The following is a 19,361-nucleotide window of genomic DNA, read 5'->3' as shown; positions in this document are numbered from 1 at the left end:
TTTGGGAGTGTTTGGACTCAGAAACACTCCCAACACCTCCATTTGTCAAAAGTCTACAAGTTTAGTTTAAGAAGAAAATTCATTTTTAAGGACCTTGTGTTGTCTGGGGTAATGTTTCATGATTTTTGGAGGGGGGTGTTACACTTTCTCCTTTAAGGTGGTATTCTAACGCACTGCCCTGCACATTAAAATGATGCTGGAATGTGACAGGAAAGGCTCCTGACCAAATGCCAGCTGGTGATGAGCTTCAAAATGCCATGCTTGACAATCTTCTGAAAATGGCAGCAGGTCATTTCACTATAGAGACCTCAACAGTGGAGAAAATGAGAACAAATATTTAATGGTGGTTCACACCTGCTTTCTTTCTGGTCTTGGAGTTATTGTTGTTCATAGTCATCTTCTTGGCCTTTTTAATACGTTGGTATCTCAGTGCATCGATCCTCTCAGACCCTGAAAGGGCACTCTGCGCACCTCGACGTTTTCTGAATAAAGAAGAGAGAAAGAGGAAAAAAGGGGTAACTCCAGGCTAAACGTGGTCAGTGAACTGTATTTCTGCACTACGGAGCGCAACACAACCCACACAATCTCAGAACAGCACTGCTCGTGCTAAGCAAGAGGTGCAGCACATTGCCAAAGGATCAATGTGAGACACCTATTGAGGCTTACCCAAGCTTTGCAATAAGAAAACCATGTGATTATGACTACTATAACCTTATACATCATCTGGATTTACTATGAAATTTTTTCACTAAATAAAATCCAGATTTCATTAAGTATTATGCACCTTGAAATTTCTGGGGCATTGAAGATATTTTGCTCAAATTGATCCAAACAATTTTCATCCAAAGAAAAACAGAGTATTTCACAACTCCTGAAGCTATCTATTGATCCCATTGGCTAGATTAGGTCAGTGAGAAAAGTTCCACTTAAAAAGACTTGCACTGTTGGTTTCAGAGGAACTGTTTCCAAAATGAAGATTACTAAATGCTCTTTCCAATTCATAAGTCTGCAGATTTGAATGTTTACTCTAATTAGTAAGGCATTTCTCTCTGAAAATAACAGATACAAATGTTTCCTTGGCGTGAAGTACATTTTTCGCAGCTGTTCATCACTTCCCTCCCATTCACAGAGGCACATGTGACAAGGCAGCCCCCAGATTTCTGCCACAAGCACGCGCTTAATTCTCTCAAGGCACAGAAAACAATATGCTTTACAGAGAGGCCATCTTCCCACCGTGGCTGCAGAGAGAAACCGAATGCTGTTAGTAGAGGGGAAGAATCACAGCTGAGCAACAAAGCATCATCAATATGTGTTCATAGACATGGATACTGTCTACAATGGGCTTCACCATGCTGACAGGGGGAGAGATGGCGGGAGGGGAAAATGACTACTTGGGAACAGTCACATAATGAAAAATAAGCCAAAGAAAAGCGAAGCACCAGGACAACAAATGTAACAAGAATTTATCCATATAATTGTTTCTGTTTTGAAACGGAAGAGCAATATTTAGCGATAGCATGCATGGCAGTTTGCACATGGAACACGACTTTAAAGGGGAATACATTCAAAAGCACTTCATTGGGCAGGTAACTCAAAGATTAAGGGGAACCTCAACCCTCCCTGGTTGCCCCACTTTTATAAAACATTGGTTCTTTAGAAGAAAAAGAAGTGCAGAAGCTGCTTTGGCAGGGCACTTGTGTCACATGGCAGTGAGAACTGTTCTGCAGTCCACTTACAAGTGCAATTGTATACTTACAGGAGATGAATTGATTCATGCTCTCTACAGATGCTTTATGTAGAGGATTAGGGCCATGTGTCCACCAGGATTTTGTCCTAATTTATATAGAGATGCTCGTGGGAAGTGCTGGTCGTGGCTATCGTTACGCTATAGCTCTTAAAAACTTTCTAGGAATCTAGTGCAATTTTATTAAAAGCTAAAATACATTTTAAATTACTTTGAGCTCCGAAGTTTAAACGCGCAACAATTTCATCACTGCCAAGAACATGCAACAGCACTGTCTGCTTCATTTTTAAAGCAAAAACAAAAACAACCACAAGAAAACACAGTTGTCAACTATTCCTCCCAGTGGACACACAGCTTCAGGTGACATCACAACGCCAATCTTACAAAATATTTTATTGCCTTCAAAATATTTTCAATTGGGGTCGTACAGTATAAGCATCTGTTATTTAGAAATGGCAGAATGTGTCACGCTTGAGGAGAATGCTAAAAGCATGTTTACAAAGTGATCTGAGAACAGACAGTGTCTATGCGGAGGAAAGAAAAGGTCCACGCAGTCACTGTTTTTATCGAGTCACTCAGTGCCAAAGAGACAAAACACCAAAATCAACCTGTATGGTTTTTTTAAAGTAACAATTATTTTTGCATGCCACTGGACAAAAGCTAACCCTCTAAATTCATACACAACTTTAGGCAGAAGAAGACCAGCCTGTAAAAATGGAATGATTCAACCAAGTATAACAGATATATTTAAACTGAAGATCAAATTTTAATACAAATGGCTAAACAAAATAGTCCGTCTTAGCTTATTTTGAACTAGCTCATTTTATATTAACTAGACTTAAACTTGGGCTGATGCAGTGGGATCATATTACTAGTAACAAGTATGTCTGTTATATTCTCAATTATACAAAACACTTCCTACCATGAATCTACTTCTGTTAAAGCTTTTAATAGTGTTTCACACCAGTTTGCATATTGGTGGGGTAAAAGTTCTGTGACATCATTTATGACCCCAGGTATGTACGCACACACACACACACACACACACACACACACACACACACACACACACACACACACACACACACACACACACACACACACACACATATCTTTATGCCTGGGAGCTTGCAGGTTCCTGTGCAGTATCTTTGCTGTTCCTAGGACTGTACTCTTCTTGACAGAGACCTCAGGTGTTGTTTCTGGGATCTGCTGGAATCACCTGGCCAGTGTGGGGGTCACTGCCCCAGGTCCCTCAGTTACTACGGGGGCAACTGTTGCCTTCATCCTCCACACCCTCCTTCTTTAGCACTTTTCTCAGCCCTTGGTTTTTCTCAAACGTCCAGTCTTCTTTTTTGCTGTCAGTTGGTATAGCTACATCTATTACTGCTGCCTTCTTCCTCTGATTGTCCACCACTTCTCTGTCTGGTTGGTTGATCGTGAGCAGTTTTTCTGCATCTGGAAGTCCCACAGGATCTTCGCTCTGTCATTCTCAACCACCCAGGGGTGTGTGTCCCAATTTCGGGACTTCCATGCCGTACTCCGCACAGCTGTTCCTGTACACAGACACTTGGTTAGACCTCAGCCTCTATCGATCTTGTACTTAGAGCTTGTTCCTGTGTGGCCATGATTAGTTCCACTGCGCTGTCTTTCAGTCCAGCTTCATCTAGCTCAGTGGTTCTCAAACTTTTCACAATGACTACCACCTCATAAAATACATGGCTCTTAAAGCACCGCCCTTATGACCGACATTAAAGTACAGTAGCAGGCCTATTTAACACCATATACAGTTTACCAGAGACAATTTTATTTCTTATATGAATGTTATTTATTTTAACTGTCATAAACAGGATGTGACTAGTGACAATAATAACAACTGTACTGCAACCGTATAATGTATGAACCCTAAACTGCTCTGCGTTTATTAAGGCTGTTGTGGTTTTAACATGTTTTCATGCTTTGTATCTTGTTCTATTTAATGTGAACAAGCCCCTAAAAAGATCACTGTTGGCCTCTCTTGGTTTTTATTACCACTATTCATTTTAATGCTTAATTTTTAAAACCTTACGATGTAACTACAGCCCAGCCCATGCAGCAGTAAATTAATGACTAACCTCGTATTGTGGATGGATTATCTCAGTAGTTCTCCTGACTGAAGTTTGGTCCATTTATAGCATCCTGCCATGCGATTTTTCTTTTCCAAATATTTATTTATAAGTGACTTATGTATGTATGTATGTATATATATGTATATATTGTACTATTCTTAGTTAGCGTATTGTCTGTCTTGTCTTAATGTTGGTTTAAAATGGAGCACTGTAACAAAAAATAATTTCCCCCAGGGATCAATAAAGTATTCTGATTCTGATTCTGATTGCATTTCTCCCTAACCATCAGGAACCCTCACGTTAACTTTTATCGAGTGGAAAAAAGTTAGCGTTCATCCTCCAGCTTCACTGTGTTTATGTTATGCTAACATAGCTGTGTCGCTAGCGATCACATAGTACATCATTATATACCAGCTAGTCCAACTTCAGTAACCCTACAAACGTCACTGCTGTTTAGTTTTCTGTCTTCATTTATGTCGGAAGTGATAGCAGAGCTGTACGTTTGAATTTTTTCAGAAATCCCTGAATCAGAACATGGTACATTATTTAATCTTAATCATGTCAGTCACGTCTTCTAGCTGCCTGTGGAACATACCATGCAGGAGTCTGTCCTTCCATTATGCTGCCCATCTTCCTCCTCTTAATTCTTCAGTTTATGCTGCCGGAGATATTCACTAAGCACATGACTGGCTGTGGCTATCTTCCTGATGTACTTATCAATGTTTGTTGCTTCATCCTGGATAGTGGTTTGGACAGTCACTAGTCCTCAGGCTCCTTCCTTTTGCTTAGCATATTGTCTCAGGGTGCTGGACTTGGGGTGAAACCCTTTATGCATCGTAAAGAACTTTCTTGTCTTGATGTCAGTGGGTTCTCTCTTCCTCTTTTGCCGGCTTATTATCCCAGCAGGATAACTGGTAAGGCTTACGTGTTGACTGCCAGGACTTGTTCTTCCCATTCAGCAGACTGCTCAGGACTTGCCTTACTCTCTGAAGGTATTTGGGGCTTTCCAAGTGGCCTCTTCATGGTTCCCATTCAGGATCCAAGGTACTTGTAGCTATCCTTGATGTCTGCAATGCCGCCTTCTGGTAGTTCATTACCCTCAGCTTTACTTTTTTGACTTTCTTCCCTCTCTGTGTTACCATCTAACTACATTTCTCTCCAGTCTGATGTTGTTCTTTTTTTTTAACCATGACAGACATACTTGGAGCAAGATTTTCTGCAAAAACAATTGCAAAAGCTTTGACGGAGATAATTTGGCTAATGCCAAATTGATAAACTGGCTCAAATGAATGATTGTCAACATCAGAACATGAAGATTATCAAATTTCAGACTATTTTGATACACTATTGTGTACATGAATCCTTCCCATAGAGGTGGGCCCTTAAGGAGGTGATCAGGATATTTCTGCGATGCATCTGCAATGTGTGCCCAGAGCACAGGTTGTATTGCAAATTGTGTTTGAAAGACAAAGCAGTGTCACCTTGCACAGAACCTCACTGCTATTACTTTATTTTATATTATCTGTTATCTTTCCATAATTAGACAAGTAATTTCTTTCAGATATGTCAGCAATCCAAACATTTTCAAGTCTTTCTTTACAAAATATTTTCTACATTACACATCTACATACAAGATTGTTTTTAATTAATGAAGCACCTATCAATGGAATTGATCAAATATGAAAGAACGCCCCAAATGTGGCTCTACCGGACTGTAGATTGTTGTTGATCAAAGCATTATAGACTGAGTTCAACATTTTGGTGTTAAAATGATACTACCATCTAGGTATAGATCAGTCCCTCAAACATAACATGTTAAATGTATTATTTTCTATTTTTATTGAAGCAAAGACAATTTGTTTTGCAGGGAAGTGTCAGAGGAGGATGCTAAATAAACTGTGCAGGTGTAATTTTTGTTTTTAACTCCTTTTGCAAAGAAACAATAAAAAATATACAGTAAGATAAAGAAACGAGCATACGTATAAAAAATGGAAATCACTTTTTAAAAAGTCCTGTTTCCAATATGTCAGGGTCATGTCCTTACTTCGTATATTTAGATGCTAAAATAGCTTTGTGACTTGAGGGTTAATTAGATTGCTTTAAACTGGACTTAATTTCACCTTTAATGTAGCCTGATTGTTTTAAGGCATCTTATCAAGTAGAATTCCCTTACTGCCTTGGTATTCAGATTTTCTTGTCACAGGGAATACTTTAAGTAACTAAATTATTCCTGTTAACTAAGTCTACACAGGAAGTGATTTGCTTTCCAGGCATCACTTTGAAGCTGACAGGTGGTTGCTAGTTGATAATCCGGACTCCAGCTGAATAGGCAACCTTCTTCAGCTAGTAAGTTGAGAAAAGATCATTTTGGGTCCTGACATTTCTTTTCTTTTTTTTCAGTCTTGTGGTGAGACAAACTTGGGAACTGGCCAAAAAGGCAGAGTACAGCTACACTCTGAGCAATACTGATACATAAGAAATTTGACAAAAACAACCAGCTCACAAGAGACAGCTGAACATAAACTATGGTTAATCCATCCATCCCAAAAGCCAAGCAGTTAGCAGTGTGCTCTGCTTTGTCTTCTTGACATAGTGAAAAATGAGTAACAATTTCGTACGCCAGCTGGCGGTAGCTGGTAGGCATACCAAAATGCACAAAAATAATTGGATCGGGCACCGTAAGGTGAGTAAAGCAAAATAAGCAGGTCTTGTTCTGGACATCTTGAAATGAATTCTGATATCGCCATTATTTGCTGATGAGTGCTAACTACATGAACTACTGGATCATGGATTCAGTATGGATTCAGATTTCTTCCTGCTGCTGCAGCTCTTGCTTTGTTTTGTTTTAAACTTGCTGATAAATGTATTATTCTTGCTCACTGTGATTTATATGAAGGTGAAAAAGCTCCTTTTTGTTTTATATGTTTTGTTTTTTTTTGGCATATGATCTTTGCAAGGCAGAATCTTTGCAAGGCAATCCTGCTGACGGTTCTACTACCCGGAGCAAGGAAACTATAACAATTCAGAAAATAACCAGGAATGTGAGGTATTTGGAAAATAATATAAACAAGCTTGGTTAACTGCTTAAGACTCAAACGAAGCACACTGAGAGTAGTCTGAAGCACTTAATGAAGTTACGTTTAGTCAAACCTTGCCAGATCCCCTTGCCTGCCTTCAGGTCTGTTGGCAGGACAGCAACATCTATCTGAGTAGTAAGAAGAAATGTGGAGGGACTGCATTAGTTAGGCCTGCACTTGTCATGTTGCAGGAGGGAGGTGTTTCTGTGATCTGAAAATTGAATTCTTAGCTGTGGGAATTCATCAATATTATGTGCCAATGGAATTTTACATTGTTGATACTATTTTAATCTAAATTGAATCAACACACTGTTTGGGTTCCTCTACCAGCTAATAAAAAAGTCATTCAAATGACTGTGGCTGTGGTGAATGGCTATGGATAATTCATGGATCCTGGCCAACCTCTGAACTACTTGCTGTACATGCAACTGAACAGTTTCGTAACACGTTTGTACTCATCTGCCACAAAGACCAGTATAGAAAAATTAGTTTTGTTTCAGCAAAAGCAATCACTGAATTTTTAAGTCTTTTGACAAGAATATGTACTAGTTGGAATCACTAAGTGATATGATAGGAGATTACATTGTCATACACAATAATGTGTGGTATCCCAATACAAAAGTCCACTTGGAATGACCACATGACATTGAATAACTACACACATGTGTGGAAGTTACTGATCTTTGTATGTCTGGATATCTTTCTTCTTCAGTATTGCAGACATTGTGATTTATTATAAACTAAATGTTGTGTTTTGAACATTCTAAGTGTTCAGTTTGAGTATACAGTGGTCCCTCGCTATAACGCGGTTCACTTTTTGCGGCCTCGCTGTTTCGTGGATTTGTTTTGTGTGTGTGTGTGCAATTTTGCATGCTTTTTTTTTTTTTTTTTTTTTTTACAGCGCATTGTGTTCCATGTCCTGATCAGTTGTAGACCAGTGTCAATCAATCTCCTCCGTGCCGTGTCTCCTGTCTCCTTGTGTAATGTGTTTAACTTGTCAAATTTACATAAATCTTCGATTCCTAGCAGTGTGACTCTGAAGTGCTGTACTGTATGTTTGTATGTTTTCTCCCCAACAAACACAACAATGTCGACGAAACGTTTTGCACCGTCAAAGGCACCTGCAGTAGCACGTAAAAGGCAGAGGACGATGCTAACCATTGCACAAAAAGTTGGACTTCTGGACATGCTAAAGAAAGGTAGAAGTTACCGTATTTTTTGGACCATAAAGCACACCGAATTATGGTAAATGGCCTGTATTTGTATAGCGCTTTACTAATCCCTAAGGACCCCAAAGCGCTTTACACAACCAGTCATCCACCCATTCACACACTGGTGATGGCAAGCTACATTGTAGCCACGGCCACCCTGGGGCACACTGACAGAGGCGAGGCTGCCGGACACTGGCGCCACCGGGCCCTCTGACCACCACCAGTAGGCAACGGGTGAAGTGTCTTGCCCAAGGACACAACGACCGAGACTGTCCAAGCTGGGGTCGAACCGGCAACCTTCCGATTACAAGGCGAACTCCCAACTCTTGAGCCACGATCGCCCGTTGAGGTGCATTAAACAAAACAAAACAGTCAGATAAGTCAAACAACTCATTCTTCTTGCTTCCTCTACTTCTGTACCATTGATTCATTGAATTCATGTTGAATTCTCTGGCAGCTGCTCTATTCCCATGTTCTGGACCTGAAAACAGGGTTTGATCTTTGGTTTCATTCTATAATACTGGAATTATTTTTCTACGAAGGTTTGAACTTTGAGGGTGTTTAAACAAGAGAGAAAAGTGTACAAAGTGTGTAGTGAGGGGTTTTACAGCCTTAAAACATCTATAATAACTTTAAAAAATAAAGTTGGCTACTTCGCAGATTTCACCTATCGCGGGTTATTTTTAGAACGTAACTCCTGCGATAAATAAGGGACCACTGTAGCCCAGTTCAATCTTTACCAAAAGCTACCCATAAATGTATTTCTAATAACAAAGCTTGATTCACTGGCTGGGACCACATCCTCATAAGTTTGACAGCATTTCTAGTAGATAATGGCAGATGATGTGATCATGAATTGGGGCTGTGGCTTGGGAAGGCCTCAGAGAGAACTGGCAGCAGCTCCCGGGCCAGGCAGATCCCCATGTACTAATGAGTAGTTAAATCATTGTAAAAGGGAGGGGGTGAGGGTGGGGCGCAAAAACGAGAACAAACAGCTTGTAGAGAACCGGAAGGGACATGTATGGACGTTTGGCCCCACTTCTGAAATCCAGATAAATTATCTTGAATAAGAGTTCAGCGGCATGAGGAAGAGCAGTCCCCACACAAGTGGACAAGTGGTTTAGTCTTTAGCGGTATATTTCAGTGATACAACAGAACAAGATTCCCACATTACAGAGAGGGAGAAGCTGTAATAGATGGAACAGATGTTCTGGAGAACTTTTTGAATAAAATTCTTCGCTTTGCTTGATTCTTGACTTTTTCTAGTATTATACTACTACTGGTGTAGAGGGTTTCTTGAGGTGCTGACCTATTGTTCAGGGGAAGACTGCATTATGTCAAAATAAATGGCTATAGGGCTATGAAAACATCAGAGTTGTTGCACACACAACAACCAATATGGTGACCATTAATGAGGGTTAAAGGCATACTCATAGATGCTGACCCATTACTTAGCCAAGCGAACTTAACCCTTTTAATGCACTTAGTTCAGTGTATTTTACTCATGTGACTTTTGCATACCATGCCCGAAAAACATGAGCTGCGTGCAGTTCAGCTGGACTCGAGCATACGACATGGTACTGTGTCCCGGGCTGCAAGACCTGTCTCAACTCAGGTACAAAAGGCCTAAAAACATTAACTATTACTACTGCTGGAGTGTGCTTTTCAAAAGTATGTGTGTGTGTGTGTGTGTGTGTGTGTGTGTGTGTGTGTGTGTGTGTGTGTGTGTGTGTGTGTGTGTGTGTGTGTGTGTGTGTGTGTGTCAAAAAAACAGAAAGGATAAGTGAAATGTACTTGGACCATCAAGCATTGTATAAGTGCCAGCTGATCTTTGCTGAAGTAATTTGGTTAAGGTTATATGTAGTGACGTAAATAAAAACTTTTAAATGTTTTCATGAGATATATACACTAAGGATATATCCATCTGTGATTTGGTATCCTTAACAGATTAACAGGGTTAACGTTTTTGTGATTGTGGTCAGTTAGCAAACAACTCAAGCATGAAAACATGTTGGTGAGACATTTCTGACCTGATCTATTATCTTACAGATGGCATATGCATATCAGTCAGAATGCATAATGTACTTAAGACTGCAGAACTTAAAATGCATAGCCACTTTGACATAAAGGGAAAAAAAGAAAGAACTGAAATCAGCTACATGTGTTGACTGAAGTAAGGAACAACTCAAAGACTCAAAGGCTTGTATTCCCCTTTAAAGGACGAGGTGATCAAAAAAGTCCCACCTGCTAACCCCCCCCTTTCAGACATGGATCCAACCCTTACCTATTGCGGTGTAGAGGACCTGGTCACAACAACGCTGCCCAGATAGCTGAGATCAATCAAAAACAAAGCAGGTAAGACTCCAGGAGCCATCAAGAACCACCACACTGCCCCTACTTGATAATGATGGAGACATTGCAGTACATGAGAAGCGGACAGGCCCTGTGACACACTTTGCCCAACAACCTTCCCTTGGTAGTCAGACCTGGATGACCTGAAGGCGTTTAAGGGAGTTGGGGAGGCGTGGGTTATAGAATCGGGGAGGAAAGTAGAGTAGGAAAAAAAATCTGAAAGATTGGACAGCAAGGGAGAATTGGTCATGCAATCAAGTTACTAAGGCTGAGGATGGGCCGCAGGGCCTGCCACGATGAACTCATCCCTCTGCATGATAAAGGCATCTTCAAGGCTTGGAGCTGGACATAACAATGGGTGTTTTCTCTGGGGAACTGACTTGGTGGATATTATGAGAGTCCTCCTGTTAGGTGAAAGCAGGGTAACATAATACAGATGGAAAAACAGGGATCCCGTGGTGATGTCTGCATATTACCAGGCTTTCAGGGGCCTGCCCCCCCCCCCAAAAAAAAGCATTTGACTGGCCATGGTTTTTAATTTTTTTTAACCAGATGGATTGTAGCCCTTAAAGGTCTGAAATGCAATCTGTGAAGCAAATGCATTTTCTTGTCAATTCACCATTTACTTACTTACTTTTAGCATTTTCACATGAAAATTTACGATGTACATTTCCAGGTGAATATTTTGAAACAGTGCTTCAGAGATTCAGTGGGTGAGTAAGTTTATGCCTGACATGAAAAGCAGCACTGACCAAATTGAAGCTAAACTTAAAAAAAGGAAATCAAAAAAAAAAATCCGAACAAAATGGTTTCCTTCCACCTTACAACTTTCATTTTCATTAAGTCAAATGAAAAAAGCATAAGCTAAACTATAAAATTAATTTGCCACAGAGATGACTTTAGGAAATAATGATTAGTACATAGCACTTCAGAAACAAAAATATCAGAGCAACTTCACACACCAAAGCATTATGGGTTGGGGCAGATGACTCAAATGGTATCCCGCTCTGTAATCCTTATGGACCTACCCTGAAGCTGACAACTGGGGTGGAGAAGGCTCCGATGGAAGGATCTCCTCCTCAGTCCTCCTTTGAGATGGCATCTGCCCAAATATGTTGCTGCTTTCCATGGGGGGTGATGGAGACTGGGAAGCTGGGTAGCTGGTTGCAGAGGTGGCAAAGGCCATGTGGGAATGGTAGCTGGGGCTTGTTCTCCTGCTACCCTGGGCTTGAGCAGGTGAGGAGGAGGGAGAAGATCTTCTTGAGAAGCTGGCTGTGGAAGGAGGGAGGAGGGTAATCTCAGACATCTCTGAAGGTATAGTAGGTTGGACAATGCCGGGACGTGGCCTGGGACGAACTACTATCTCTGGGGAGCCCTCATGAGAGCTAAGGGGGCTTTGGGTGAGGGGTGAGAGGCGAGAGGGCTGAAGAACCACCTGATGCATGCCAGGATCCATCCTACGAGCATGTCTGGGACTGAAATGAGGAGTGGTTTCAAACCATCGTGTGTCCAAGCTACTGAATGTGCTAGGAACAATATGGGCCATTGGATCGGTGTAAGGCAAAACCGGCACACCCATTCCATGGCTTGTGTGTCTTAGCTGCCCTAAATGTGCCTCTTGCATAGCTAAATGCTTGGCTGGGGAGCCATGAGGCCTGGCCTTGCTGGGAGACTTGCTTGAGTGGCTCTTTGGGGCCTCCAGTGGCAGGACAGCTGGATAAGTGGGCATTGGAAGAGAGGAGGTCTGGATAGCACTAAGGGGAAGAACATGAGGTGGAGGGGGATAGGGAGAATCGTGGCGGAGATGCAAAGGTTGATGTGGTGGAAAAATGAACTGGGGTCCCTCCAAACTTGCAAAGGTAAAATCCAATCCCTGCCAAATCTCTGGAGAACGAATGGAAGAGGTGAGGGTCAGTGGAAGTGGAAAACCAGAGACAGCATATTGCGGAAAATCACTTTCTCCCATTTCTTCAGGAATCATAGCGTGGCCAAAAGGACCCTCAGCAAGGTATGGAGGGGAGGACATGACAGAGCTAAGTGGGCTGGTATCTGGCATGTAAAAAGGAGGTGGAGGATCATGATCTCCAGGAGGACCTAGATAGCCATAAAAAGCCCTGTGGTGGAGAGAGCCTCGGATCTGCCCAGTGGCCTGGAGCCGACTGCTCTCCATGATGGTCATACCTTCGAAGGGCCTGTGGAAATGAGAGCTGTAGGCTGGAGGTTGCAGGTAGGATTCCTGACTGGAGATAGGGGAGATCTGGTGAGGCCGCAAGGGGGGCATAACTGGTGGAAGAGCCCTAGCGTCATCATTCTCTTCATCTGACTGTCGGAATTCAGGATATAGGTCTGATTCTTCCACAAATGGGAAGCCCTCAATTCGCCGGGGTTTGACAGACATTTCTCTGTCTGTAGGATCTATAACAAAACGTCCATCTGGGCCTCGACTGATGAGTTCAATGGGTGTTGTTGCTTCAGCTTCATGCTTGGGGATGCTGTATTTCTTGCTTGTTATTGCTCTTTTGGTCTTTTTGTATAGAGATAATTCCTCCTTCTTCCCTGGACTTGGGGGTGGTTTTTTTCCACGCTGGTCATGACTATCTTCAGATGATTCTGATGGAGATGCCTTTGAACGAACGCTCTCTGGGCTCACCTTTCCTGAAGATGACCTGTGGAAAACAATACAGATGAAGTGATCATTTAAAATGGTACTTCTTTACAAAATAACAGTTTACTGATGGTGCTGGAGATGAATCCAACTACACCAGAACAAAACATGGATTAAAGAAAGAAAAACTAGACCCCATTTACAGGATTCCAAGTTCTAAGTCAAAGCAGTGATCATGAATCATTAGCAAACAGAAATTCAGCAAGATACATTTCCTGTTTATTTTTAGGCAGTTAAACTAGAACAACAAATACGCAAACTTTCAAACTCAGAGAAGGCACTCCTCCGACGAGACTAAAGCTTTATCCCACAATTTTAAAGTAAGTCAAACCAAAATGTAACAGTTTCTTCCTTTGTCAGCGTTCCACTTCTCCATCAAGTTTCATATGAATTTGGTAAGTGAAAAAACATCTTGACAATACTGGACACATCGTGACTTTTTTTTTCAAAAGTAAAAGTGAATGGAGTGTAGATGTAGAGGTTTGATGACATAAGACAAATGTTTGTTTCCAAAGCAGTAATTAAAGTGCACACAAGAAGGGGATATCAACTAAACTGTACAATACACAAAATCATTAAATTCATGCATAATTCTGACAACAACAAACTGGTTTATTGGTACCCACACGAACACTCAATATGTCTTCCCTGAAGGCATGTGCATAGACCAGTTTTAACCATTGCAGTAAAAGACTGTGTACCGGACCCAAGAACTACTAGTAGTTATCTGTAATTTGTTAGATTTATAACTGTTTATGTTATTGGTTTTAAAAGCGGTTTAACATTTAGTCTTATAATGGGATGCCTTAGTTGCAGAATGCTTATATCATATGCCATATTACTGCATTTTACCTTCTTTCATTCCCTCTATATCATCCCCCACTTTACACCTGATACTTTAGCTCTACTTCATCATTATCATTTCCTAAAGTTAAAGGCAAACCAGTACGTGTACGGTACAATTTTACTACCAATGAAAATTTCATTCATTCAAAAGTTGAATTCCATTGCAGTATGACGTCACATTTTCCCATTACAAAGCACTGTCAGGAGCACAAAAAAACCAAAGAAACATGATACCCCAAAACTAAATAAATAAATAATAAATAAATAATTTCACCTGATATTAGAAACAGAGAGCTGTTTGTAAAACCCAATGGTTATCGGTTAGTAATAAATTTTGAGCAACACTGTAGTAACAAGTATGAAGTGGCTGTACTGACCAACACTGTTAAAGCTCTAGTATGGTAGAGCTATGACTGATTTATGAGAAAGGAGAGACTTTGATTGATGACATATATAGAAAATTAAGAATATCAGAGCGTGGAGTGAATGATTAGCCACATTTGTCAAAGCTAACTGAAAGGATAATTCAATCACCATACCCAGTGAAGGGTATCCCACTAGTTGGGATACATACTATTTTGTGCCAATTTTGCAAGTGTTTGAACAATTTTGGTATCTATCCTTCTATATGATATCTGAGAGGTCTTGACCAAATTCAAAATTTTTAAAAGATTACGAGTTACAGTATATAACTTGTGCTTGTATATAACAAGACACTTTGATGTTATCAAAGTCTTTCTAGCCAAATTCTTGTTAGAAATTAGTACTAGAGCGCTATAGGAAAAAGGAAATGAAACCACAATTTCTTTGAAACCACAATCCCTTTATTTAGTGATAAAAGTCATTTATAGCAGATCTGTTTGTTATAACCTAAATAAACAGTATAGTAGGCAATGTCACATGCAATACATGTTAAAGGTACCAGGTTTCAGTAGCTACCTTCACTGAAAAATACCATCTGCTATTTGAAGTCATGAGGACTTCTCATTAAATGTAACAACAATTTGTTTATCATTACAATAACACCTAATCAGAAATTTGTGTAGACAACAACATTGTATTTCTAAACTATGTGAAAGATGGTGTCTCTGATGAACCAGGATCTTTGTTAGGTATTATTTCTTGCAAGCAATATTTGTTGAAAACTATATAAAATTTAGTAGAAGTTAGTTGTTGTTATGGTAACAAATATTGCTGATAACATTCATAAATCTGTTATCAGACCTACATAGGTGTAATGCTGCTGCAGTTCCTTATATGATTATGGCAGGTTTGTATACACTGTGGTTTGAATATAAGCTCCCTGCCTCTCTTGCAAGAGAGAAGATACTTATTAGGGACTAGAAAGAGACAGCATACTTATCCTATATTGGCTTCCTGCTAAATCCAGAATTGAATTTAAATCCTTCTCATTATATACAAGGTTTTGAATAATCAGGCGCATCTTAATGACCTTTTAGTATTGTTTCAACCCATTAGAGCACTTCATTCTCAGAGTACAGCCTTAGTTGTTGTTCCTAGCGTATTTGAAAGTAGAATATGAAGTAGAGCCTTAAGCTTTCAGGCCCTCTTCTGTGGAACCAACTCCCAGTTTGGATCTGGGAGACAGACATCCATTCTACTTTTAGCATTAAGTTTAAAACGTTCATTTTTGATAAAAAAAAAATATATATATATATATATAGCAAGGGCTGGATCAGGTGACCCTGAATCCTCCCTTAGTTATTCTGCAATAGGTCTAGGTTGCTGAAGGCTTTTTTATTCACCTTTTTCACAAACTGTGAATAAGTTTTTTATACACCACTCTGTATGTAATCATTAGTTATTAATAATCTCTGGCTCTCTCCCATCTTTAACTCATCTTTCTCCCTTCACCCCAACCAGTCGTGGCTGCCTCTCCGAGCTTGTTTCTGCCGGAGGTTTCTTCCTGTTAAAAGATTTTCCTTCCTACTGTTGCCAAAGTGCTTGCTCAAAGAGCATCATATGATTGTTGGGGGTTTCTCTGTTTTCTTTGTATTATTGTCGGGTCTTTACTTTACAATATAAAGCATCTTGAGGCAACTGTTGTTTGATTTGGCACTATATATTGTAAATTAAACTGAACTGAATTAAATCGAATTGAACATATTAGTTACTGACATATTTATCCTTATAGTACAAACTGGTTTGTTTAGGCTTCTGGAAACTCAGCAGTTAGAAGTAATGGATGAATCTCCTAAATAGATCATTATCCACAGCTTCACAACTCCACAGCTTATGGATATGCAGGCGATGAGACCTGTCTTCATCAATACATTTTCACATTAGTTTAACAGAGCTTTAGAAATATAGCCCGTCCACAGTCACAAGGCAAAAAAAGTGAGTGAAATTACATGACCATTTGCAAATTGTAGAAAGCCATGAGCTGGTGTTAAGCAGAAGGTTACTTCTTAGAAGAGTCAATGGCAGGACAAGTTAAGGAAATCAAACGAGTTACTAAAAGACACAATCAAGAAGAAAACATGGGTGCCTGTGTCAAAGTTTCCAAAAGTCTGTGTCTGTCTATTTTAACATATAAAGTGGTTTGGATAGAGCCAGGGCTAATTTCTGTTTTACTTGCAGTGAGTTTGAAAACAAACATTTAAAATAGTTCATCCACATCTAGACTGAGATTTTCTGAAGGTTGCAAGAAGCTGTTGTTGCCCCAGGACAATGCTTAGTGCATCTTATTTTCCTGAAACACTTCAGCAGAGGTGTACCTCCTTATTACCAGCCACTGCACTTAATTTTTCAAAAATGGTTTATTTTGTCATTAAAGAAGGCCTACAAGACTTGGACATACAATTCACATAACTGAGCAACATAGAGTCCCGATCAGAAGTTTAAGACCACTTGAAAAAAAGGTTCCAAGTGGAGCTTCAACATGCAACAAGGAGAAATGGGAGTGAGACAAAACAGTTTTTTGAGCAGGCAATTTATTGAAAACAACTCTTAAACTGAAACAGGCTGTTCTCCAGCAGATCAAAAGTTTAGGACCACATGCCTTTAAAAGGCCAAATCTGTGCAAAAATCTGGATTCATTGTCATTTTCTGTCAGGTAGTCACACTGTCATGACATTCTGATGGCAAAGGCAAAAAAACTGAATATGGTCGGGTTGTTAAACTGCATAAGCAGGGTCTCTCACAGCACGCCATCGCTGCTGAGGTGGGACGCAGTAAGACAATCATTTGGAATTTCTTAAATGATCCTGAGGGTCAAGTGGAAGACACAAAAGAAATTCACCAACACTGACCAGGAGGATCCAGCTGGCTGTTCATCAAGACTCTGGACGATCCTCAACCCAAATTAAGGCAGTTACTGGTGCCGACTGCAGCCCCATAACCATCAGACTGCGTCTGAGACTGAAGGGGTTCAAAAACAAAAAAACGTCTTCAAAGGCTCCAAAGTTCTGTAGCGTTATACTTGAACACCACAGAACTGACTGCTTGGACTTCGCAAGAGAGCACCAAACACGAGACACTGAAAGGTGGAAGAAAGTTTTATTCTCTGATGAGAACAAATTTAACCTTGATGGTCCTGATGGTTTCCATTGTTACTGGCATGACAACCAGATGTCACCTGAGATGTTTTCTACGCGCCACAGTGGAGGGGGCACTACAATGGTCTGGGGTGCTTTTTCCTTCAGTGGAAGACAGTAGATACCCTTCGTGTGGCTGTCTTCACCACTTGGAGAAATGTTCCCACTCACTTGCATCAAGCATGCTGCAACACATTTTTGAAGTGATCAACAATAACGGTGGAGCTACTCATTACTGGGTTCATGCTTGGAACTTTGATTTCTGTTTTGGGGGGATTACGGGGGTTCTTTTGGAGGTGATCAGCTGCAAAACAACCTGTTTCAGTTTAAGCGTAGTTTTCTATAGATTACATGCTCAAAAAATGTTTCGTCTCAATCCCATTTCTTCTTGTTGCATGCTGAAGTTCTACTTGGAAACTTGTTAAGAGCCAGACATGCAAAATATGATTTTTTGCCATTTTTCAATTGGTCTTAAACTTTTGATCGAGACTGTATATGTCTTACATTTAAAACATCAGGAATATCAAGTTCCCAATATAAAGAATTTTAAAAGATCAGTTGCCTTGGACTAAATTTTTCACTGAATGAATCACCATTTTAATAATGAGTGGTCATTACATGTATGTATTGTACTTCTATAACAGGGTCTAAGCGCTGGCCTTCATTAAATAAGAAGATTGCAATTACTCTGCAAGTATACTCTGGCCAAGGAGTGAGCCTAACTTAGCAAGAAGACTGGAGGCAGAAGGAAAAGGTTAGCTGTTCTCTCCAAAAAACTACAAACTCCCTCAGTAACTGCAATAAATCTAAAAAAATAAAGGACAGTAATATGAGTATAGCAGTAATATAGAGCAATATAATGAAAGATAATTGTGATTCATTCACTGTGACACATGAAAAAGAGTCCCATTATCTACTTCTTCTATCCTGAATAATATATTCTCATTTTCCCCCAGAGTTTCAAATGAAGCTCCTTTACCGCTCATGAACGAAAGACTACGACCAGTATTGTTGTTGCCTGATTGTAGTTGTCCAGAAGCATGCAGACGGGTCAAGAGTCTGAGGTGCTGAACCAACGTGAAGGAGGGTATATAGTGTGCAAGAACAAAGGGACAATGGTTTGCACACTCACTGAGGACCATAACACTGGGACCTGTACCTGCTTGCGTCCAGCCCCTCCCAGTAGGGCTCAATGCTGGGAATGAGGCTAAGTGGACTCCTGCAGAGGTGGGGAGATCAGACAGTAAGAAGTGAGGAGCATATGGAAGTAAACAGGAAGCCTGGCAATGAGAGAGAGGGCAACCAAAAAGGAACAGAAAAAAATGAAAGAAAAAGCTCGTTCCTGTTCAGCAGCTTAGGGATGAGAAGCATTAATGAGTTGGAGAATAACTCAACGTAAAATTTCACAGAAAAAGCGTAAAGATAAGAAAAACTATGCGAGAGCAAAAAGAGGGTTTCCTGCCATAGTTTCATTTCCTCACATTTCCCACTTCAGACACAAGAGGCTGAAAAAGCACAAAAGGACAAAGCAAAAAAAACCAAAAAACATTTCATTAAACGAGACCTTTCCACACTGCACCATCTTATTGCCTTGAAATGGTGAAATATTAGGCTATACATGTTATTGTATGGTAATTTGCAAGCATCCACATGTGTATAGCAAGCATGCATTCGACCATGGTCCTCTACAATACTTTTGGGATATTTTAATACAGTTGTATTACACTCAGGATGTTCACTTCAAATCTGGTGCAGATTTCTCCCATTTACAAGAGCAGGGAAAAATCAGACTTTATTAACT

The 19,361-nt window shown here is 40.2% G+C and overlaps 1 protein-coding gene across 3 annotated transcripts in view; it reads right to left on the bottom strand.

The window, feature by feature from the left end:
• Positions 1-19,361, bottom strand: part of igsf9bb (immunoglobulin superfamily, member 9Bb) — a 174,514-nt gene that overhangs the window by 11,580 nt on the left and 143,573 nt on the right. For 2 of the 3 annotated variants that reach the window (XM_085288276.1, XM_085288277.1), the window contains exons 18-19: positions 11,521-13,158; positions 355-482 (exon numbers count right to left, since the gene is read on the bottom strand). In XM_085288276.1, the coding sequence (XP_085144402.1) occupies positions 355-482; positions 11,521-13,158 (1,766 nt within the window). Of the gene's footprint in view, positions 1-354; positions 483-10,424; positions 10,471-11,520; positions 13,159-19,361 lie in introns of those variants that run through there. The other variant, XM_085288278.1, reaches the window with a different exon arrangement.

Source organism: Mchenga conophoros, linkage group LG10 (assembly GCF_057382185.1).
Source record: "Mchenga conophoros isolate Kocher_MC1m ecotype Shallow Benthic linkage group LG10, M_conophoros_male_GT1.1, whole genome shotgun sequence".
Taxonomy (NCBI): Eukaryota; Metazoa; Chordata; class Actinopteri; order Cichliformes; family Cichlidae; genus Mchenga; species Mchenga conophoros.
The sequence above is the reverse complement of the archived record's forward strand: the minus strand, read 5'-3'. Positions and strand labels throughout refer to the sequence as shown.